We start from the raw sequence: 24,386 nt of genomic DNA, 5'->3' as shown, positions 1-24,386 counted from the left end.
GATGGTGGGAGTCCGGGGATCCCGTTATTCCTGTCCCTAAGAGGTGGTCAGCAGGCCCTCCCTTAGGGCTCATGATGACATCCATTTCTTTTTGCTAAGGAAGCTCATAAGGGAATGAGTTCCCCATCACTGCAAGGGACCAAACCAGTGGCAGAGGGGATGGAAGTACCGGTGGGGAGTGGACTGGGTCCCCTCGAGGGCCCTTCTGTGTTTGGGTTCCGTGACGGGCTCCATGGTAAGATAGTGGGGTCACTCTTTCCATCGCGTGCTGTCAACGGCTCTTATCCCAGGTCCCTGAATGGTGTGCGAGGATGTGGAAGATTGAGGATGCTCGTGGGAAGGGTAAACTGGGAGTGGGAGGTATGGGCCACCAAGGCGGTGAGCCCTGCGCTTAACCAGGGGTCTCCCCAGCGGCCTCTGCTCTTGCCGCCACCGATCTGGAAACGACGTGCAATGACACATTCATTGAGCATTTCCCGTGTGCCCAGTGCTGGGCCAAAGTGGATTATCCTATTTAATCCTCACCACAACCAGAGGAGGCAGAAGGTGTTCTCTGTCCATTTCCCCCCTTGGTGAGGCTTAGAGAGGTTCGGTAATGGATCCGAGGTCACACAGCTGGTCAGCGGTGGAGCTGGGACCTGAACCCAGCTCTCTGGCTAGGGAGCCTTCCTGGATGCACTCCTGGTGCCCCTGGAACCAGGCTCCCTGGGCCAGTGTGTTTGCTGGCCCAGCACTCGGAGAGAGCCTGGCATGGACAGAGTAGGTGTCAGTAAGTATTCAGAGAATGAATGAGTGAATGCAAGGAGTTTCCCAAGATGAACAGGAAGTGATGAATTTTTTTGGTCCGTCTGGGCAGGGAAGGAGAAACCCAGGGCAGCGATGGCCAGGAAGGGGTGATACCCGCGTGTGCTTGGCTGGCCTGACTTCCTCCCAGAAGAACTTACAAGGCGGCCACTTGGCCGTGTGTTCCTAGAGGGAGGGGGTTGGGTAGTCAGTATTTGCGGGGGTTGGGTAGTCAGTAGGGAGATTTTGGGTGAGTTTTGGAGGTCCCTTGTGGGGAAAGACACGCATACCCCCTCACCCTCCAGTGTGCTGTGTGGAAAGAGATATTTACTTGCTGAGTTTTACCAGAGAAACATGCAAACCTTTTACTCTACCCCAGATCACACTGCTGATGCTGTACCTTTAAGAGCATGGAATCTTAGCTTATTATTTTATTAAATCTATTCATTTGTTCTGCTCTGGTCTGAATAAATAGAAGGCCTGTAACCGCACACCCCCAACCCTTCCTGTCCACTCCCAGTGTCTCCTTTGTTTTAATACTGTTTCTCCAGGGATTCAGTCTAAGGCTGGTTGGCTGAGCCCTGCCTCCATCCCTGCCATCCCCCTCCCCTACCCCTACATACCCTTGCTCTCTCCCTGGTTCCAAGAGATTCTTTGAAAGGAAAGAATGACAAATGCGGGCTACACTGAACACTGGACTAGTTGCATTCTGCCACAATGTGTGGACACCCCAGGGACCTGGCTCTGCAGGGGGTGGCCCCTCTGGGCCCAGGTGGTCAAATTCATTAACCCCTCAGCTGCCAGCTGGAGCCTCCACCCACTAACCCCTGGGCCTCCACCTGGTGGGGACCTCCTTGAGTGGCTCCTGGCACCTTCTTTGCGATTAGCTCTGTCGTTCGTTGGTTCATTCATTCATTCATTCTCTCATTCAGCTATTCATTCATACTACAGGTAGAAAGTGGCCTCCTTTAGACCAAGCCCTGGGCTTAGCAGTCCTTCCGTCTGTCTATCCATCCATCCATCCATCCATCCATCCATCCAGTCATTCATTTATCCGTGCTATAGTCACCAATTGCTTGCTCTAGGACAAGACCTGAAATGTACCCTTTCATTCATTCATTCATGCATTTATTCATTCATTAAGCAGATAGGTACTGGTGGGCACCTGGTGGGGGCTCCCAGGGATCCAGAAATTTGGGGCTTCTCAGAGTTGTCTCTAGGCAGCTCTAAGCCAGGAGTACCTGTAGGGAGAACCTCACAGAATAACTCAAGAATGACATTCTTGGGATAAGATGCACAAGTGAAGTGCTGCTTCGATGCAGTGTGAATGGCAGAGGAGGAAATTCACAGCTTGTTCACAGCCCCGCACCCAGCACTGACCTGGCTGAGACACTCACGCATCCATCGTTCGTTCATGGGACATTCAGCAAATGTCGACGCCCTACTCCGTGCCAGTGCTGACATGAGCTGGTAGCCAGCCCTGCTGGGGACAGTGGCCCCGGCAGGCTGTGGGCATAGCACCACCACCCTCAGGGATGCTGCGTTGGGGGCAGTGTCTCCCCTTCCCAGACGCCCTGGGGGGAGGATGTGGTGGGTGATGTATTGTGCAAAGGGTCCTGGGTGATCCATCACTTTCCACAGGGCGGTCTTTCTCTCTTTATACCTCTACATTACGTCAGCCTTCTCAGCCTCCTCTGGGGTGTGTGCGCGTGTGTGTTTTGGGAGGGTTCCCATAATTCGGCCTCTAACGTTTTGTGAGATTGGTGAGTCAGGCAGTCAGATCCTCCTAGCTCTGCTGGAATCTACCTTGGGGGCAAGTCCCTCTCTCAGACCTCAGGTCCTCAGTATCCCCACGTGCACAACGGGTGGCAGCTGGACACTCCCAAAGGTTTATTTCAGCCTCTGAGCCTCAGGTTCCTCATTTGTAAAATGTGTCTAGTGAAAGGATTATGTGTGGTTTAAATGCATTAATACACGCAAAGCATTTATGCTTAATAATATAAGTAAACAAAAAAAGTGAGCATGGCATATAGTAAGTGCTCAGGGAACATAGTTTATGATGATTTGCAAGTCTGTTTATGACAGTAGGCACAGTGTAGGGTAAGATGAGGGCTTGGTCACAGCATAAGCACGTGGTGGCCATTCAGGCTGAAAAAGCAGAGGTGGCGGCAGGGGGTAGGGGTGCCTAGGGAAGGGTCAGCGATGCCGAGAAGGGACCAGGGGACTGCATGCCCCAGTTGTGATGTCTGGGACTGCAGCTGCCTTGCCCCACACTTGGAAGTCGAGTCAGGGGACCGCCCCTGGCCACAGCTGCCCCCGGGCGGCGCCTGTCACGCCAGCCCAGCCACACGGGGCTCCTCCTTCTAACTGTGGTCCCCGGCCAGGTGGCCACCTCCCCGGCAGCTGCCCCTGCACTCGGGGCCTTCCGCAGGCTACTTTAATCTCCTCCCAAGCCAGTTGGGGCCGGAGCAGTCTCAGTCATTGAGGGTTGACAGCTCAGCAACAAAACCCACGATGGCAATTTTTCTGGAGGCTGAGACGTGAAAATCCAGGGAAAATTGAAATTTTCTCTGCTGAGTCGCAGACTGGCTGAGTATAAAGGGTGAGTTGGGGCCGCAGAGTGGCTGCGTTGCTGGCACCAGCACATGGGTGCGGAATCCTAGGGCTCTTGCCCCTCTTCGGGGCCCAGCCCGCCCCTTCTCCCCTGCCTGCCTCTGGCCAGGTGCTGTGCTGGGCACACCGCGCCACCACCCCCAGCACGCTCCCAGCCTGGAGCAGGGCACCGCGGGCTGCAGTCCTGTGCGAAGTGGAGGCCAGAGGAGGAGCCTCACGGTGGGGGCCTGAAGCACTTTTAGGGATGAGCAGCCCAATTTTAGATGGTTCATGCAATTATTTTTTTGTGTGTGTGGTACGCGGGCCTCTCACTGTTGTGGCCTCTCCCATTGCGGAGCGCAGGCTCCAGACGCGCAGGCTCAGCGGCCATGGCTCACGGGCCCAGCCGCTCTGCGGCATGTGGGATCTTCCCGGACCGGGGCACGAACCCGTGTCCCCTGCATCGGCAGGCGGATTCTCAACCACTGCGCCACCAGGGAAGCCCCATGCAATTTTTAAAAAGGTAATTATGTATGTCTTTTAATGGACATTACAAAACATCATACCCACGATTTCATCAAGATAATTATTTGGGATTACACTCAGGTAGGTAGCACTGTTAGGCCTAAAGCAGGTGAAAGGACAAAGTTGAGTGGTAGTAATAAAAGTAAGTAAGTAAATAGATAGGGCACAAGTCTGGAAGGTGACCCGAGCATGGTGAATCACTGGATGGATTCGGCTTCCGAATCTGGCGCCACCACCTTAGGTAAGTGCCGTGGATGGGTTTCCTGAATGTAGAGCTTAAGGCCAGGACTTGGGTCCAGGTTGCAGGAGTGAGGGACAGGGAGAGTGAGGGAGGGAAGGGAGAGGTCAGTATTGAGGAGGAGTGTCGAGGTCCCGGCTGCGGACCCCTGGGCTCGATTCTGCTGGGACCTTCACGTATGTGCAAGATGCCCTGCAGGCTCCAGTCCCCCTTTGGTTGAGGACCACCTTCTGGAGAGAGGCAGAGCCCTGGAGGTGAGAGCTTGAGGTGGGGGCCTCAGTGCTCAGACCATCCGCCGCTGCTGCGGCTGGACCGAGGGGCCGAGGGCTGTGATACACGTGCCTGGGGCTCCTGCCGACGCAAGCCCCTCAACTCTTCATCGCCAGTGTGTTCTTCTATGCAATGGGACCAAGCTGTGACGGTCTTGCAGGATTGCCGAGAGGGCCCCTGACACATCACGGGGCCAGGAGAGCGAGTATTTTGGGGGAGTGCTTCCATCCTCCCAGCGGTGGGAGGCTCCTCAGTTCTCCAGATGCTGTGGGGATCCTTGAGCTGGTTCTCTATGGATTCGACCGAGGTGAGAAACAGCGGATCCGGGCTTCGAGGTCAGACAGCATGCCTGCCTTGTCTGCGGAAGTCTGACCCTCCCAGCCCGAGGAGAGTGTCCCCCAAGACATGTCTGGGCTGAAAATGAGGACTCGACCCTGGCATCTTCCCCAGGTTCTTGACTGGGCATCCAGCCTGGGCTCTAAGTGAAGCTGGCTCCGGGGCGGGGCGGGGGGGGGCGGGGATTGTTCTTGCTTCTGAGCAGCTGTCACCCACTCAGTTTCCTTCACTCCCATATGGTGATTCGCACACACAGCATCTCAGGGTGATTAAAAGCACAGCCTGTGAGGTCAGGTGACCCACATTCCAAGTCCAGCTCAGCCATTTCTGACCTGTAGGACCCTGGAAGTGTTAATTAACCTTTGTAAGCCTCAGTTTTCTCATCTGCAGAATGGGGGTTGGCAATAATAACTCGTCAGACTGTTGTGAATATTAAATGAGACGACGTGTGACATGGAGCAAACAAGAAATGTCTAGCACGTAATAAATGTCATTTATTATCCATATGTCATAGGCATGTATGTACATATTTAATATGAAATATAACATACTTATTAATCATCTTTCCATGTCTTTAAGCTCTACGTTAGACGCTTCAAGTTCTAGGCTAGAAGCACCATGTGGTTTTCTCTGATACTGGGTTTTGTGAAAATTATAATACGAATCTGGTCATTTATTCACATTCTTCACCTTCACTGAATACTTCCTCTGTCCACACCGCCAGTAAGAAAGTCAGGATACAAGCTGCATTCTGTAAATGAGGTGAGGAGAGCCCGGAGGCCAGGGGTTTTCCCAAGGTCACACAGCTGCTTGGGGCTGGAAGCAGCCCCAGAACCAAGGTGCTGGTCCAGTGCTGGTTCAGCCCGCTGGGAGAGGCCCGGGGCCAGTGCCGTGGGTTTTGCTGTGTTCTGCTCGGGGCCAACCAGACCTGGAGGGGAGGCGGCAGCTCCTGTGTGGATGAGCTCTGATTCTCCCCGGGGGCCTCCCTCCCTCAGGGAGCACTGAGACCTCCTGAACCGGTCTCAGGCCTCTCCCAGATGCCCTGCCTGTGACCTCCCCCTGCCACCTGCCCTGATTGCTGTGAGCGCAGAGCTGAGCCTGGTCTCTGGGGACTGGGGGGCATGGCCTGAGGGGTGGAGGGCTGCTGAGCCCTGGTGTGGCGGCAGGCTCTTAGGACAGCTCTTCCTGAGCCTCAGCTCCCAGGCCCTACCTGGCACCGTCTCTCACGTCTTCTCCCTGGAGGAGCTGGGGCTGGAAAATCATTTCAGGGGCAAAGCCCGGGAGTGACCATGCAGACTTCAGCCTGCTGTTCCTGAGACTTCCAACTTCCACGCTCACTTCTACACTGGATGTCCCAGGCTTTGGTCATTGGTACCCCTCTGCCATAATCTTTGCAAGATTTCCGTATCACTGGTGCTATGATTTACCTAGTATTTTTCTTTAAGTCCTTCTTTTGTACTTTAATTTATTTACTTAATTCTGCCAATGGAAAATCAGTATCATTTGCTGTAAGTAGGCAGTGACCTTAAAAGTAAATTGAAAACAGACCCAAAGAAAAGCCCACGTTCCAGTTATTCCAGCCAGAGCTCTGGCATTCTGAAAACCCTGAGCCTTGGGGTCTATTCTCTCTTTGTTGGAACGTTAGAGAGAAATTAAAGACACGGCACCAAGTGGAGTCCTTCCCCTCTGCCTGATGGCCGAAAAGGGAATTGAAGGGGCACGAACTTTCTCACTTTGTGCACCAGTGTTAGGCTGCCCCCTAAATCACCATGGCTTCTAATGATGGTGCATATCCCATGTTTGGGGGACGCGGGTCAGTGGAGAGCCTCCTCCTTCCTCAGAGCACAATCTGAGTGACGCTGCCTCCCAGCATATGGCACCTCCTCCCTGCTCACACTTTCCTGATCCTGCCCAGGAGGGAGCTGTCCGGCCCGTCCCCCCAAGGGAAAGCTCCCTAGAGCCCTACAGATGAGTGTGAGCTGCGCTAGGCAGACCCCCTGGACGCATTGGACTGCTGTCTCCTTAGTTTGATGGCTTTCTGGAGAAATATGGGATCATTCCAGGCTCTTTCCACTACGTGCTGTGAAACTCGAGGCCCTTGCCCTCTCTGAGTCTCAGGTGTCTGATCTGTAAAACGGGGAAGATGTTGGTGGGCACCACGTAGGATGGAGGTGGGCATTTAATGAGGTAAAGCTTATGAAGAGCTTGGCACCGTGCCTCACACTCACGGAGGGCTCTGCGGTTGGTGGCTGCAGGGTGGGACTGGGCCGTGGGCAGTGAAACCAGTCTGAGGTTCAAAAAGTGGCTCAAGTGTGACTATGTTTCAGACCTGAAAGAATGAGGGGGGGACACGGGCTCCCCAAGGACTCAAAATAGACAGTGATGCCAAGTGCCACAGTGCAGGGTGAAAAGTGGCCTTATGGCAGTGCCCCAAGGTCAGGGAAGGGCCCCGGTGGTGGCAGGAGTCAGGGAGGGCTTCCCGGAGGCAGTGTCTTGAAGGAGGAGCCGCTGCTGATCAGGCCGGGCGTCTCTGACCGTGTTGCTCACCTCCCTCCCCACAAAGGAGAAAGAACGTCCTCTCCCTCTCAGAGCCTCAGGTAGGGTTGCAGCTCTGGATGCCACATGCTCTTTCCTCTGAAGCTGGCTGAGGAGATGCCTGAACACTTCTCAGAAAATTCGAGGACTTCCAGACTGCAACTCTGATATCTGCAGCTATAACGTAGGGAAGGGAAGAATGCTATCCAAATAAACTTAATCCTAATCAAAGAAGTATTTTCTTACAGAAAAGCTTCACCTATACTTAATAGTTTTAAATTGTTCCACGTACCAATTAGAAGTTTAATTTTGCTGTTCCCTCCAGTGGCTGGAGGATGTGTGTGGTTTGCGTTTAATCAGAGTTGATTTTTTTTTTTTTTTTTTTTTTTTGGCTGGTTCCAGGGAGGGGAGGAGATGAGGAGACTGTTTTGGGGTTTCCTTCTGGTCCTGCCAGGTCCTGTGTCTAGGGGAGAGGTGCTGGGTGCCTCCGAGTTTGGGGTTCTTTGCTGGGGCAGCGTGGACGTCTCCAGGGAGTGAACCAGAGTCCCCTTGGGCCCACCTGAGGGAAGCTGGGAGGTTCTACCACCACATTCCTGCCTGGAGAACCCAACATCGAATTAAATATATGGATTATCCAAAAATTTCTGCAGCAATAAGGTGAGTTATTATTGATTCACAGAGCACGACAAAACGTTGCTGCATGAATTAGCAAACAGCTGTTTCTAATTTGAGTTTAGAAGGGTACACAGAGGAACTTGTTTCTCTGTTCACTCCTTTCATTTATAATGAATTTTAATCACCGCTACAGGTGAGAAAAATGTAGAAACAAGCTTGTATCTTGTGGAAGAAACAAAGGAGAGACAGATGCTAACAGATTTCCAGTCTGTGATAAAAAGGATGTTTTGGTACACTTTACATGTAATTAGAGCGCAGCTGTTTCCAGTGCCAGGTCCATGCACACGGCCGAATGTGGGCTCTGCCGATCTCCAAAGGGAGGAAAGAAAAACAGTGATTCAACCCTGAAAGCATCTTGCTTTCTCTCGAGTCGAGCAGAGAGCCCTTTGCTCTGGCCCTTGGTGGTGTCATTTCGTGAAAGCTCATGGAGGTGACTTCGGAGGCTCTCTGCAGCCGCGAGGTGGGAGGCTGGTGGGGTGAAGTTGAGGAGTGCAGGGGAAGGGGCCCGGCCAGTGGGCTGATGGAAAAGCCTTCCAGAGCCCCTCTGCTAGTAACAAGAGCCCCATCTTTGGGGCTCGTGGGGGAATATTGGGGCCCTTCTTCCCTGGCAGGAGCCTATCGTGACACTCCACCTTAGCTAGTTTGATCACCGCCAGCTCTCGGGCGAGCTGACGAGTGCTCTATTTTTTTTTTTTCCTGGTATGTTTAATTTCTGCAATAAAACTCAAGCTCAATTGCATTTTCAGTATCAGTGCTAAGTAAATTTGTCTAAGGGATGGAGCAGCCGGGCAGGCTGTGTGTTCTGTGAGGTCAGAGGCTTCAAGGGGAAAGGCAGATGTCCCCTTCCTGTCCTGGGTGTCCAGCAGCCCTTTGGGATGGCAGCCTAGTGGGTGAGGGGCAGGGGTGCTCTGGGAGTCAGGCCTCATCCCCCACGCCCTCCACCGTGAGCCTGGTGACCCGGGTCCAAGTGCTAGCGAGGCTGCTGGTGCCTGAGTTTTCTGTCTGTACGATGAGGGGGTTGGGCTGGGGGCTCTTGTAGGCTTCTTTCCTCTCTGATGTCCTGGGATTGTAAATGGCAAGGGCCCGATGGGCCTTTATGCAGGTTGAGTGTCTTTTGCTTAGAAAATCATCTTCTGTAGGGGGTAACTGCTTGTCCTTAACCTAGACCTTCCTGGTTGTTAATCAGAACTCAGGGAGGTGGGACCCCTCACTGTCTTGTGCCCATTCAAACCATCACGGCCATTGCCTGCCTCTCTTGCCTGTCTCTCTCTCCCTTTCTCTGCCCTGTGACCTTATATTGAGCTGAGAGCCAGTAGCCAGTGACTATTTTTATTTTATAGAGCATTTCTCATATATAACCTGTTACAAATATTCACTTATTTCATCTGCATAGCAACTCTATAATTGGGACTATTATTATTATTCCCATTTTACAGATGAGGAAACTGAGGCAGGTTTCTTCTTCTGTACAACTGAGGAGGTCCATTAACTTGATGGAGCTGGGAGTCTAAGGCTCCTAAGTCCAGTTGCTGGACTCAGCTGCCAAGCAAACACAAGTGCCCTTGGGGCCCAGGACACCTCATGATGAGGAAGGGAGCCCTGTGGGTCTGGACAAACAGGAGAGTGAGCCCCTGGTTCTAATGGGGAGCTGCAGTTCTGCTCTGTCATGGCTGCACCAAATGCAGGTCCCGTGTCTCCAGGTCTTTGCCTTCTCCTTCCAGAAAACTCAGAAGTGGATGTTTTAAAAAACTTTGAGTGTTCTTGATTTCTAAATGTTGGCATTTTTACAAAATAACTGATAACTGGGTGGTGGTCCCCAGACCATCTGGTGAGAGGACAGTCACGGTGATCTGTGTCCCCCTGCTCAGGTCATCATTTCTCTCAGTCCAGCTGGGAGTCCAGTACCAGCTTTTCCATTTACCATCTGCTCTGTGACATCGGGGTTTGATCTAACCTCTCTGTTCTGTTTCCTCGTCCGTGGGGTTGACCACGCAGCTGACTGTGTAAACCCAGATCCTTTGAGTGTGAAAGAGGGACACAGGCTGGGTGCGATGCTGGGTTCCATCCCAGGATCCCTGGGTGTGTGGCACCCTGCTTACTTGTAATATGGAAATAACAACCACCACCACTACCTCAACCGTGAGGAGCTGCTCCAACGTCAAAGGGATAATGGGTGTGAAAATGCTGAGTAAAATTTTAAATGCCATACAGTTGATGGGATTCACAATTAATAGTATAAGTTACACTAGTAACCTCCTTCATTTATTGAATGTTTAGCAGCATATACACATTACCCATTTTGTAAGGTAGACACTCGTATTATCCCCATCCTATGGTTGCGGAAATGGGGGCTCAGAGAGGTGCATTGACTTGACAGCCGTCACACAGCCAATGAGTGGCAGCTCAGTCTAAGCGAGCCCATACTCTCAAAATATGGCTCTGCTGTCTCCCAGTGGCTGATGTCTCCTCGAGACTGATTGAGTCTCTTCCAAATAATGCTGATGGTTTTGGTTCCCTGGAAGGTTTATTAAGGGCCTGGATGGCAGTTATTTGCTGTCAGGTGGCATTTCAGTAGCCCCTAGAGACAGCTAGGAAAAGGCATGCCGGGCCATGGCTTTCAGTCTGTTGGGAGGCTGTGGGCCCTCAAGGATATGTGCCAAGTGTCCCTTAGAGGTGGGTCAAAGAATAGGACCCCGCCCTTCAGCCACCAGGGCCAGCTCCTCCTCTCAGTTTGGGGCCACTGACCTCTGCATGCCAGCCTCCACCCTCATGCTGCCTGTTCACCCTTGAGCACCACCCCCACCCAACCTGCTTCATTTTTATTCCCAAACTGAAAGAACGATCCCTGCTTTCCCTGTCTGTGGCCTCATTGGTGATGATGAGATCATAGCTGCAAAGGCACTCTGAGCTCCCTGGAGCAGGGAAGGATGAATACAAGTTGCTGTTATTTTTACTAAAAGCATAATTCTAATTCAAGATTTTAGGTGGAGCCATGTCAGCTCCTGGTATCCTTTATGAGGCTCATTGGCCCACCTCTGAGGAAAGACCCTCCAGCTTGCCTTTTCCCCTTTCTTCTCAGGGTGGACTCTTGATTTCTCAGGGGTTGGGCCTCCGACCTTTACACCATACCCTCAAATGTCCCTTTAGGAAAATCAAATATCTACATGCACGACTGACTACTGCTTACATGAAAGGTTTTTTACCCCCTCTTTTAATAGAGTTGAAACTTGAGACAGTAACTAATTGACAGAGAGGTTGGGCAGACAAGAGCAGAGAAACCTAAGAATGCTAGGTACCTTCTGCAACCCTCAGAGGTCCAGGCATATAGAGCAGACTCAACAAATATGCGCGGAGGGAAAGAACACAAACTGGGAGATATCCAGCAGGAAGCTGGGATACCTGCTATCTGGCATTCCTCATTCCTGTACCCAGGGAAGCCATCACTAGTTGATCACAGATTCTTAGAGCTACAAAGGCTCTTAGAGACCAATTCGTCAGGCTCCCGCTCTCAAGAGTTGGGAAAATGAAAGAACAAGAGGGGATGGGTGTACTTGCCTCTACGTACATCCCTATGGTTATTCAGTGCCAGAATCTGAACCTAGTCCAGTAGTGATCTCATCCACTATGGCTCATGGTACCGCCCTCTGGGCTCAAAGTTCTACTCTCTGGCTTTGCCCTCTGAGTTATCCTTTTTTTTTAATGGAAATTATCACATGTTTGCAGCTGAGTATAATGTTATTAGCCTATTTCCTGCCTGTAGAATTTGGGGGGGTTCCTCAGCCTTCTTCCATCTCCTTTTTGGTCCAAGCTGGCAGTGTTTCTGCTGATATAAACTTTTCAAGAAGCTTGTGGGTCTCCTGTGTATGTCATGGGGGATCTACGACGTTAGACAAGAGGTTCCTACATAGATTTTTTTCTAGATAATCTGATCTCTACTTTTGGCTTCTTCTGGGATGGCTCCAGGGCAATGCCCCCAAATTTCCTAGATGCTCTCTGGTTTGACATAGAGGATATGTGAGTCACATTCTTAATCTCTTCAAAGAGTCTTTTGTGTGACTGAGTGTTCTAACCTTTTGATTCTTCTGAGATATTAGCAAAATGTATAGTCACGCTCTCAGTCTTTTCCCTCGAGCGTGATTTGCTGATAGTGAATCTCTTAATTATAATGTCTTTTGCAATTTGGTTAGGCTGAGAATTTCCAAAATCATCAATTCCTGGTTCTTTTTGCTTAACAGTTCTTCTCTCAATTCATCTCTTTCCTCTCCACTACAAGCAGCAAGAAGGAAACAGGCCATACCTTCAATATGTTGCTTGGAAATTCCCTCAGCTAAATATCCATTTTTATCCATCACAAGTCCTGTTTTCCACATAACGGTGGGACATGATTCCCTAAAGCTTCCTGGCACTGTATAACAAGGATCCCTTTCCTCCAGTTTCCAATATCAAGTTCCTCATCTTCTAAGCCCTCACCATCAGTGCCTTTAATGTTCATGTTACTCTTATTCATTTGCTCATGATGATTTAGGTATTTTTTATGGTGACTTAGGTTTTCTCAAATGTACTCCTTACTTCCTTTTGAGTCTTCACTAACAGAGTCTGTTTTTCTATGAATAATCTTTAAAAGGCAATATAGGCTTTTTCTACCACACTCCTGAAAATTCTCCTAGTCACCGCCACTGCCCAATTCCAAAGCCACTTCCGCACTTTTCAGGTATTTGTAATAGCATCACCCCTCTCCTGGTACCAATATCTGTATTCGTTTCCTATTGCTGCTGTAACAAATTAGCATGGACTTAACCGGCTTAAAACGAGAACAAATTATTATATTATAGTTCTGTAAATCAGAAGTCTGACATGGATCTCACTGGGCTAAAACCGCAGGGCTGTGTTCCTTTCTGAAGGCTCTGGAGAGAATCTTATTTCATGCCTTTCCCATTTTTAGAGTCTGCCCACATTCCTTGGCTTGTGGCCCCCTTCCATCTTTGAAGCCAACAGTTGTATCACTCTGACTTCCTCTTTTGCCTCCCTCGTCTGCATTAAGGACTCTTGTGATTACATTGGGCTCTCCCAGGTAATTTAGTATAATCTCTTTATCTGAAGGTCATCTAATTGGCATCCTTAATTCTATCTGCAACCTTAATTCACCTTTGCCATGTAATGTAACATATTCCTAGGTTCTGGGGATTAGGATATGAACATCTTGTTGGGGGCGGGGCATTATCTTGCCTACCACAACCTCTGCACAGATTATTTAAGCATCCTGCTCTGTCTGCCACCAAGTGAGGCAAGAGGCCAGCTACATTCATTGGTGCTTGGTGTCAGAGCCAGCCTCGGGTAATCCAGCTCGGTAAAGCCAGCCACCGACTCTGCCCACTTTGGGACATGTCTTTGTCTTTGTGGCGGGTGGGGGTAGAAAGTATGAGGACCTCTTCTTGGCTGTCCTTGAGTTGTAGGGGTTGGCACTGAGCAGCTTCTGCAGTGGGGCAGGCCCTGAACCGGCACTCAGGGCCTGGAGAGGCAGTGTAGTCTAGTGGTTAGTGAGTGGATTTGGGGTGGGGGTAGTGGTACATTTGCCACTTGCTCACTCCTTGTGCTCAGAAAGTTGCTTTCCTTCTTGAGGCCTCAGTTTGCATGGTTAGAAAGAAGGGGATGTAATAGCACCTACCTCATAGCGATATTGTGAGAATCAAATGAGAAAATGCTGGCAAAGGATCTGGTTTATAGAAAATGTTCCATAAACAGTAACTACTGTGGTTTTTATGAGTTTAGTTCTGGATCTGTCTGCTCCTGCTCTGCGGCCTCTGTTTCCCCGTCTGTGTTAAATAAGATGAGCGATGGCCTGTGAACTTCCTCTTGCCTCCCCTCCCCCTCGCACTGATTCTACATGTGTGCATATAACTGAGTTGCAGAGTATTCTGGGATGGATGGCCAGCTTTGTCACCTGGTAAGAGGTAAGGACCAGGGCAGGCACTCTCGTCGTCTTCTTGTCGTTGGTTACCCCCCCCGGGCCTAGTTTGAGTCTGGATGCTGCCTCTGGGGGCTGAGTCCCTGGTAGGCATGGAGACAGTGAGGAGGCCCCACCTAGCTGGGAGCTCTGGCCTGGCAGCCTCTGTCTCCTACTGGGCCTTCATACCATGGGATCCAGGACCCTGCTCTGGTCCAGGGGTTAACTGTGCTGGGCCTCTCAGGAAGCTCACACCACAGTTTACTGGAAGCAGCCTCAGGAAAAGGCCTCAGAGATTGCCCAGTCCAGCCGTGTCACAGAGGCAGAAGCACTCCCACCCTCCCAGCAACAGAGTGGCCTCTGGGACCGAGTTCGTCACAGATCCAGGCTCCCCACAGGTCCCTCTGCTGCACCAGGTTTACAGGGAGTGCAGGGAGACAGATGGGTAGAGATTTGAAGTTTCCTTAGAAGAGATCAGCAATTCACCCAGATGCTCCTCCAGCTGAATTTGCAGCGTTTCATGTCTGGAAGCCACCTGTCTTGTTCTGGCTGCCTCTGTGGGAAGTGCAGTCAGTGGTGTGTCCTGAAGCACATTCATGTCTTGCAGCTTTTGTCACCTCGGGCTCTGGGGAGCATTGATCTGCCCTCCCAGGATGCCCGGGCTGCTTTGTGCCCACCTTGGGTGGACCTCACCATCGGCAGGGTTGGACCTGCTGACCCTTATCCCTGGCCGGAGACCCCTCTCTGGACTACAACACAGCTCCACAGTTCCTGTCAAATGCTGTTGTCTCTGCTTTAATAACAGGATTTTGGTGATCCTGCCCTAAAGCCTCCTTTTCAGAGGGGATGCACAGTTCCCTTTTTTTTTTTTTTTTTTTTTTTTGTGGTACACGGTCCTCTCACTATTGTGGCCTCTCCCGTTGTGGAGCACAGGCTCCGGACGCGCAGGCTCAGCTGCCATGGCTCACGGGCCTACCCTCTCCGTGGCATGTGGGATCTTCCTGGACTGGGGCATGAACCCGCGTCCCCTGCATCGGCAGGCAGACTCTCAACCACTGCGCCACCAGGGAAGCCCCACAGTTCCCTTCTTAAAAGAGAAAACCTGATGATTAAAGTCTTCTTCTCTAGCACTGGGAATCAGGAGACCTCCCCCTCCAATTTGCTCCCTGCTCTTTGAACATTCCACTTGTGCACTCCTCTGCTCGTGGCAGACATTACCAATTGATTTCAGCACTCATTTCTTCTGAGCCCAGATAGGGCCTCAGAATCCTCCTGAACACAGCATTCGAGGTGACCAGTAACAATTTACTGTCCCTGGAAGTTTTCTTCTCTCTCTGGGCCTCAGCTTCTTCCTCTATATCAAGTGGGATTGGCATAGATGGTTCCTGAGTCTGGGGTCCTGTTTCTCTGAGCTTGGGGAAGGACCACAGTTACTCCCATTCCTGGAATTCCCAACGGGGACAGAGGGGAAGCTCTACCTGGAGCACCATAGAGCTTTGTCTTGTGGGGAACTTGCCTCCATAGCAATTTTCATTTTCCCAAGGAATTGGATGAATAGCAAGGAGACCTTCTGGGGCTTCGTGAGGAATCGTTGAGCCTTTTCGTGGCTATTATGGAAACAATCTGGATGATTGGAATATTGTCCAAAATGACTTTTATATTCATGCAGAGGGGACTCTTGAGGCTCAAATTCCAACTTCCCATATTACGTGGAGGCAGCCGAGGGCCAGGTCTCCTGCTGGACTCTCTTTCCTCTGCCCCAGCGTGTCTCCCCCAGGCCCCTTGCTTGTCCCAAGTCTGCCTGCTGTGCATGGTCTGGACTATCCATGGGGCAGCACCCAGGTGGGGTGCACTCGAGTGAGTCCTCAGTTCCCAGCACAGTACCCCACACTGGGGGCACTTGTGGACTTGATGGAAACTTCACTCCTGGGACCGCTCAGCTTTTGTCCCCTCTGGAGGCTGGTGGTCATTTTTATTCACTTGAATGGACCTGCCCATCCCAGGAATGTTCTAGAAACCTGGAGCTGCCTGGGCATTGGCTGTTTACACCTTCCCCCTCACTGATCTTTTCAGAGCCGTTAATTCCTCTAGCACAACTTCAGTGACAGAGGGCTCCCTCCCTCCTCAGCCTGTGCCCCTCGCTGCAGGAAGGTCCCCCTTTCCGCTCACTCCTCTGGGCCTGTGGGCTAGCTACTCTCCCTCCTGCATCCAGGTACTTCCTCGGCAGCCCCGACCTTGATTCTCTGTGACTGGGGGAGCGTGGAGCTGAGGGTCCCAGCCATCCTGGGTGGCGGCCACTCTGCTCTGCCCAGGCGAGGTGTGTCTGAGGCCACGTTGTCATGGCTGTGGCCTCAGCCTGTGGAATTCACCAAGTGTGGCCATGTGAGCCTGGGGTCCACCTGACTCTTTCTGCCACTGATGTATCCTGAAGCCCAGTTAATGTTCTTTTTTCTACATAATTGAATTTTTATCGAAATTCCTCCCCTCTTTTATGCTTATTTTTGTTCTCTTCCTGCAGCAGACTGCAAAAGCCCCATATAACCCATTTCCTATCAGGCCTTTTTTAAGGATTAGTCCTTTTTAAATGACTTTAATTTCCTTTTTGAAAGTGATTTTTCTGTTTATTTTGTTATATGTCTTTTGTACTCATTCTAGGGGGAGGGGGAGGCCAAGGATCTGGCATTAGTCACTGGGTTTCCCTCTTGATATTCTCATGTGACAGTGCCCCCTCCCAAAGGAGAGAGTCAAGGTAGCATGGTGGGTGAAAGCACCGACTCAGAACCAACTAACTGGGTTTGAATCCTGGCTCTCCTGCCTGCAAGCTGTGTGGCTTTAGGCAAGTTACTCAGCCTCTCTGTGCCTCAGTTTTCTCACCTGATCAGGAACATATTCAATAATAATAATAGTGCCTATCTCATTGGGCTGTTGAGAAGACTGAATGAGTTAACACACGTAAAGCTTTTAAAAGAGTGCCTGGCACATAGTAGACTCTATCAAAGCATTCACTTGGACATGAAAAGGTGGTTGGTTGAGCTGGACTTTCCTTGAAACTACCTTCTCCCTGAGTTCTGAAACATTCAAGTTGAAGGGGACCTTGGGGTTGCCTTCATCCTGTTTCTGCACCCCTTCCCTTTCTGCACATCTGCCTGAGGGCGTATGCTGCACCGGCTGCACTGTGTGATGTCTAACAGTCTGCATGAGAGGAGCGTTGCCGCTGTAACAAAAGGAGCCCCCTTCACCTGCTGACCTCCCTGCCCATCCATCCTGAGTGTGCTGGCCCCAGTCATCTCTCCAGTCTGCTCCTAGAAGAGTAAGCTAACTGCCCCCCAAACAAAATGCATTTTGGAGGGATGGGACAGCAGTCAAGGTTAAATTGTTGTTCAGGTAAAAGGCTTTAAACAGGGCAATCTGAGTTGGGTCTTTATTTGTCAACATGCCCATTTCCCCTGATTGGATCTTTTCAGTTTAAGGAGCCTTATTTTCGTTTCAATTCAGATGATTATAAGCTCAGCAGTTGCTCAGTTTGTTGTTCCCAGAATAATGTGCTTTGCTTTAGTTTTGAGACTTGTTTGCAGAAAAATAAAGCCAGCCAGGCAGCCCCGCAAGGAACCTCGGGGACTGTGGTGCTGGGGCAGGTTGCTGCTTCTTCTCAAAGACTGGGTGGGGTTGCAGGGGGAGCAGGGGGAGAGTAGACCCCACAATCCTGGTCAAACACCACTGGGGCATCCGGCTGTGTGACTCAGGGCAAGTTACTCACCTCGCTGAGCCTCAGCTTCCTCATCTCAAAAATGGGATGTTACAAATGGGAGGATGAAAAGAGATTAACTGTGGTAATAGGAGCACTTAGCACAGTGCTGGCACTCGGGACATGCTCACTAAATGTAGCTGCTAATTTTATTAGCACTAGTGGTACTCATTTGTGCTAATTATTATTATTGGCCAAGTAGTGCTTTCGTTTATCGGTTTTATTGAAGTATAATTTGCATACCATAACATTCGTTTTAAGTGAGCAATTCAGTGACTTTTAAGTAAATTAAGAGAGCTGTGCGGTCCTCACCGCAATCCAGCTTTCAGGCATTTCCATGATCGCAGAAGGATGCCTCTTGCCCATTTGTAGTCAGTCCCTGTTCCTTCCTCTGGCCTCAGGCAATCACTAATCTGCTTTCTGTCTCTAGAGATGTGCCTGGTCTGGACAGTTCATGTAAATGGAATAAGAGTGCTTCTTCACATTACGTTTTCTCATCCACCCCTCACAACGCGTCCCTGTTTGCAGATGTGTAAGCTGACTCTGAGAGTTTAGAGGAACGCTTGTGGGGTGGACAGATGAATAGAGGAGCAGGGTTCAAGTGCACGTGTCTGCTCTCCTCCTCAGACAACGTGAACGAAAGATGTGTCCGGGCTTGGTCTCTCTGGCAAGGCACCTTGCCCCCCTCACCCATGAACTGGCCTGTCTTCCATTCGTCAGCCCTGCGAGCTCCAGCCAGCTTCTGTACCTCCCGGGCGTCGGGGGCCCCTCCCTGCAATGCAGATGATGAACCATTCTGGTGGTCCTGTCAGGGCTCAAAGGAGAGCCAGACCATGACTGCATGGGAGCTTGACACGGGGATCCCTCTCCTGGTCTCACCTACTCAGGTGTAGTCTTGTACGACTGACCTGTGTCCAGGGGCCTGACTGTGGACAGGCCTGGGGCTGTCCTTCCCTGGGGGACGCCACTGTCGTTGTGCCTCTGTTTCCTCATCTGTACAGTGGGAGGGGCCCTGGTTCCCGCCTCCTTCGTGATTAGAACAGTCCTTAGCAGAGGTACACAGGAAGGGCTCAGTGGCAGCTTGCGTGAGTCTGAGCTAAGACATCAAAATAATAAAAAGCTGGTGGAGCCCGGCCAGGGGGCGGGGGCCGAGCACATCCCCCAGCTGCCCCAGCTCCAGCCATCTCCTCGCTTGGGTCCCTTTGTCTGCGCCCTGCGTAGCCCAGCTGGCAAGAGCTGGGAATTAGCAGGCAGGGGCCGGGGCGCCTCCCGCCGCATCTCATCTGAGGAGCTGGCAGCCCTGCGTCCTTCCCATCCGAAGGCCCTGTAATGTGAGGCTCCCAGGGGAGTGGGCGCCCTCACTTTGGGAGGCACCCTGCTCTGGGTTGGGTGACTGGGCTTCAGAGGCAGGGAGGCTGCTGGGAGATGCAGGACTCTGGGCCGGGAGCTTTGGAGAGTGACATCCTTCCAGGCAGCGGTGCCGGCTGGGGTCAGGCAGATCCTCACACGGTCGGGGCCAGAGGCCCTGGGCGGGCACCAGGGTGGTGCGTGGGCCCTAGGAGCAGGCTCAGAGGGACCCCGAAAGACCCTTCAGCCGGCCTTGCTTGTCTCTCCAAGTCTTGGGGTTGGCAGCTGTGAGAGCCTGGGGCTATGGGACCCCCGGTCTGAGCTGCGCCTCCGTGATGGTGTGTGTGTGTTTGTGTCCGCAGGTGAGTGTGCATGTAGGTTCAAGCTTGTGTGTGCATGTGGGAGTGATTGCAGGGGAATGGATATGTCTGTGTGTGTGTGAGAGTATGTGACTGTGTGTGGGTATGAGTGTGCGTATGACTGCATGTGTGTGAGTGTGTGTTGGAGTTCACGTGGGAGTTCTGGGAGTGACGTGTGAGCTGTGTGTGTGTGAGTGTGTTTATGCGTGCAGGTGTGTGTGACGGTGCCTGCCCAACCTCGGAATGTGGTCCCCCTACCTTTCCCTTCTAGAGGTTCTGGGCTGCCTCTGGCCAAGAATTTCTGGGTTCCATCTGTGAGGCTTTTCCGAAGACTAAGCTGGCTTGGCTGGGGGCCGGAGAGGCGGGGGCCGTGGTCTGTTTCCTCCGGGGTTAGAAGAGCAAGGTCAGTGCAGTCGAGTCTGAGCTTTTGTTTGTCTCTCCCCTGCCCATAGCAGCCTGCGGTCCGTTTCATTCATTATTAAGTCTTAAATCCACCCAACGCGAAACTTGAGCCATGGAATTCACTCCCTGCTCAGGCTGGCTCGGTTCAACCCCCGCCGTGTCTTGGGAAACTTCACTGGTTTAATTTGCTGTGTCCGGTTTGCCTTTGTTTTTTCCAGAAATGGCCAACCCCTAGTGCGGGGGTGGCCCCTGTCCCTGGGGAGGGCGGGCCACATAGGGTGTCTGTGCAGGCCCCATCCACACACGCCACAGGGGATTTAAGGGCCCACTAGGCTCTGAGCTCTGTGGCCATCTGGGTCCTGGCCCCATCTCTGATCACCGCACCGTCGGGCCATCACCCAGGGTCCTGAGCGAACTTGGGGCAAATCCAGGGGTGGAGGGGGACAAAGAAAACGACCGCCCTTGGGATGGTTTGGGCTGGGAACCCTGCAGCCCCTTCTCAAGTGCCCTTCGTTTACCCCCGGGGCTGATACCATGTGCCTGTGACTTCCGCCACATATGTCTGTGTGTACCTGAAGCAGCAGTTCCAGTTTTATCAGTTCCCCCTTCCCCACGGAATGTGGTGTGGCCGAATTCATTAAAATGCATTTTATTTTCTTGCAGAGTTTTGCTTACGTCCCATTGCACCAGTGGGATTTCCCCCACAGACTAGGGGTTGGAGGGGGAGTCAACCCCCATGTCTTGATCAAGTGATGGGACTTAACCTCCTTTGGGCCTATGGGACTGATGGTCTCTGAAGACATTTCAGGTGACTTTTTTCCCAGGCTGCACCCCCCACCCCCCAATCAGGGAAGTGACTGAGACCTCACCTCCTGTTGGGGGGCTGGGTGCTGCCTCCAGCGAGGTCCAGGAAGGTGTTGCCCAGGGGAGAGGCATGTCCCCTCCTTATCCGGCCACCCTTGGTCCACCCCCTCTGCGACTGGAAGGGCCCGCATGTCCACTTGCTTCCGGCCCCCCAGACTCCCTCCCCCAGCTCCCCCTGCGGCAGTTGGCCAGCTGCACAGCCTCAGCCTGCGAGCTTTCAAGAAGCTGGCTCTGTCCTTGTTTCTCGCGGCCCTGGGAATTGCCTCTAATCTCTCTTCTGCCTTCCCTCTGCAGATGGTGACGACGACCCACAACTCTCCTGGGTGGCCTCGTCTCCCTCCAGCAAGGATGTTGCGTCACCCACGCAGATGATCGGAGATGGGTGTGACCTGGGCCTGGGTGAGGAGGAAGGGGGCACGGGCCTGCCGTACCCTTGCCAGTTCTGCGACAAGTCCTTCATCCGCCTGAGCTACTTGAAGAGGCACGAGCAGATCCACAGCGACAAGCTGCCGTTCAAGTGCACCTACTGCAGCCGCCTCTTCAAGCACAAGAGGAGCCGCGACCGGCACATCAAGCTGCACACGGGCGACAAGAAGTACCACTGTCACGAGTGCGAGGCGGCCTTCTCCCGCAGCGACCACCTGAAGATCCACCTGAAGACCCACAGCTCCAGCAAGCCCTTCAAGTGCACCGTCTGCAAGCGCGGCTTCTCCTCCACCAGCTCGCTGCAGAGCCACATGCAGGCCCACAAGAAGAACAAGGAGCACCTGGCCAAGTCGGAGAAGGAGGCCAAGAAGGACGACTTCATGTGCGACTACTGCGAGGACACCTTCAGCCAGACCGAGGAGCTGGAGAAGCACGTGCTCACCCGCCACCCCCAGCTCTCCGAGAAGGCCGACCTGCAGTGCATCCACTGCCCCGAGGTCTTCGTCGACGAGAACGCGCTGCTTGCCCACATCCACCAAGCCCACGCCAACCAGAAACACAAGTGCCCCATGTGCCCCGAGCAGTTCTCCTCGGTGGAGGGCGTCTACTGCCACCTGGACAGCCACCGGCAGCCCGACTCCAGCAACCACAGCGTCAGCCCTGACCCCGTGCTGGGCAGCGTGGCCTCCATGAGCAGCGCCACTCCAGACTCCAGCGCCTCCGTGGAGCGAGGCTCCACGCCGGACTCCACCTTGAAGCCACTGCGGGGCCAGAAGAAGATGCGGGATGACGGGCAGGGCTGGTCCAAGGTGGTCTACAGCTGCCCCTATTGCTCCAAGCGGGACTTTAACAGCCTGGCCGTGCTGGAGATCCACCTGAAGACCATGCACGCGGATAAGCCACAGCAGAGCCACACGTGTCAGATCTGCCTAGACTCCATGCCCACCCTCTACAACCTCAATGAGCACGTCCGCAAGCTGCACAAGAACCACGCCTACCCCGTGATGCAGTTCAGTAACATCTCCGCCTTCCACTGCAACTACTGCCCCGAGATGTTTGCCGACATCAACAGCCTGCAGGAGCACATCCGCGTCTCCCACTGCGGCCCCAACTCCAACCCGCCCGACGGCAATAATGCCTTCTTCTGCAACCAGTGCTCCATGGGATTCCTCACCGAGTCCTCCCTCACGGAGCACATCCAGCAGGCCCACTGCGGCGTCGGCAGCGCCAAGCTGGAGTCCCCGGTCGTGCAGCCTGCGCAGTCCTTCATGGAGGTCTATTCCTGCCCCTACTGCACCAACTCGCCCATCTTCGGCTCCATCCTGAAGCTCACCAAGCACATCAAGGAGAACCACAAGAACATCCCGCTGGCCCACAGCAAGAAGTCCAAGGTGGAGCAGAGCCCGGTCTCATCTGACGTGGAGGTGTCTTCCCCGAAGCGGCAGCGGCTTTCGGTGAGCGCCAACTCCATCTCCAACGGCGAGTATCCCTGTAATCAGTGCGACCTCAAGTTCTCCAACTTCGAGAGCTTCCAGACCCACCTGAAGCTGCACCTGGAGCTGCTGCTGCGCAAGCAGGCGTGCCCCCAGTGCAAAGAGGACTTTGACTCCCAGGAATCCCTCCTGCAGCACCTGACGGTGCACTACATGACCACGTCGACCCACTACGTGTGCGAGAGCTGCGACAAGCAGTTCTCCTCGGTGGACGACCTGCAGAAGCACCTGCTGGACATGCACACCTTCGTGCTCTACCACTGCACCCTGTGTCAGGAGGTCTTTGACTCCAAGGTGTCCATCCAGGTGCACCTGGCGGTGAAGCACAGCAACGAGAAGAAGATGTACCGCTGCACGGCCTGCAACTGGGACTTCCGCAAGGAGGCCGACCTGCAGGTGCACGTCAAACACAGCCACCTGGGCAACCCGGCCAAGGCACACAAGTGCATCTTCTGCGGGGAGACCTTCAGCACCGAAGTGGAGCTGCAGTGCCACATCACTACGCACAGCAAGAAGTACAACTGCAAATTCTGCAGCAAGGCCTTCCACGCCATCATCCTGCTGGAGAAGCACCTGCGGGAGAAGCACTGCGTGTTTGACGCGGCCACCGAGAACGGCACGGCCAACGGGGTGCCCCCGGCTACCGCCAAGAAGGCCGAGCCGGCCGACCTGCAGGGCATGCTGCTGAAGAACCCCGAGGCGCCCAACAGCCACGAGGCGAGCGAGGATGACGTGGACGCGTCAGAACCCATGTACGGCTGCGATATCTGCGGGGCGGCCTACACCATGGAGGTGCTGCTGCAGAACCACAGGCTGCGGGACCACAACATCCGTCCAGGAGAGGACGACGGCTCCCGGAAGAAGGCTGAGTTCATCAAGGGCAGCCACAAGTGCACCGTGTGCTCACGGACTTTCTTCTCGGAGAATGGCCTCCGGGAGCACCTGCAGACGCACCGGGGCCCTGCCAAGCACTACATGTGCCCCATCTGTGGCGAGCGCTTCCCCTCGCTGCTCACGCTTACCGAGCACAAGGTGACCCACAGCAAGAGCCTGGACACGGGCACCTGCCGCATCTGCAAGATGCCCCTGCAGAGCGAGGAGGAGTTCATCGAGCACTGCCAGATGCACCCCGACCTGCGCAACTCCCTCACAGGCTTCCGGTGTGTGGTCTGCATGCAGACGGTCACCTCCACGCTCGAGCTCAAGATCCATGGCACCTTCCACATGCAGAAGCTGTCGGGCAGCTCGGCTGCGTCCTCCCCCAACGGCCAGGGGCTGCAGAAGCTCTACAAGTGTGCCCTGTGCCTCAAAGAGTTTCGCAGCAAGCAGGACCTGGTGAAGCTCGACGTCAACGGGCTCCCCTATGGCCTCTGCGCCGGCTGCATGGCCCGCAGCTCCAACGGACAGGTGGGTGGCCTGGCCCCGCCCGAGCCTGCCGACCGGCCCTGCGCCGGCCTCCGCTGCCCCGAGTGCAGCGTCAAGTTCGAGAGTGCCGAGGACCTGGAGAGCCACATGCAGGTGGACCACCGTGACCTCACTCCAGAGACCAGTGGGCCCCGGAAAGGCGCCCAGACGTCGCCAGTGCCCCGGGTAAGTGCAGCCCACCCGAGCCTGGACCTTGCTCCTTGGGCTCCGCTCACGCTGAGAGGAGCCCCCGTGCTGAGCTCTGTGTTGCCCGGTGGCGTTCCCTCTAGTAGCCCAGAGTAGCAGCGCCGTTGTGCAGCGGTTAAGCACATTTGCTTGCGGTAGACTCTGAGTTCAAACCCCAGTGTTGCCATTTCCCTTCCTGTGTGACATGGCATTTATCTTCCTGGGCCTCATTTGCCAAGTGCTCATCTGTAAAATGGGAATA

At 53.4% G+C, this 24,386-nt stretch overlaps 1 protein-coding gene across 5 annotated transcripts in view; it reads left to right on the top strand.

The window, feature by feature from the left end:
• Window positions 1–24,386, top strand: part of ZNF423 (zinc finger protein 423) — a 328,197-nt gene that overhangs the window by 169,151 nt on the left and 134,660 nt on the right. For all 5 annotated transcript variants that reach the window (XM_059044776.2, XM_067018596.1, XM_067018598.1 and 2 more), the window contains one exon: window positions 20,910–24,124. In XM_059044776.2, the coding sequence (XP_058900759.1) occupies window positions 20,910–24,124 (3,215 nt within the window). The remainder of the gene's footprint in view (window positions 1–20,909; window positions 24,125–24,386) is intronic.

The sequence above is a fragment of the Kogia breviceps genome, chromosome 18, assembly GCF_026419965.1.
Source record: "Kogia breviceps isolate mKogBre1 chromosome 18, mKogBre1 haplotype 1, whole genome shotgun sequence".
In the NCBI taxonomy this organism is placed as follows: Eukaryota; Metazoa; Chordata; class Mammalia; order Artiodactyla; family Physeteridae; genus Kogia; species Kogia breviceps.
Note: the sequence above shows the minus strand (reverse complement) of the source record. Positions and strands in the feature narration are given on the sequence as shown.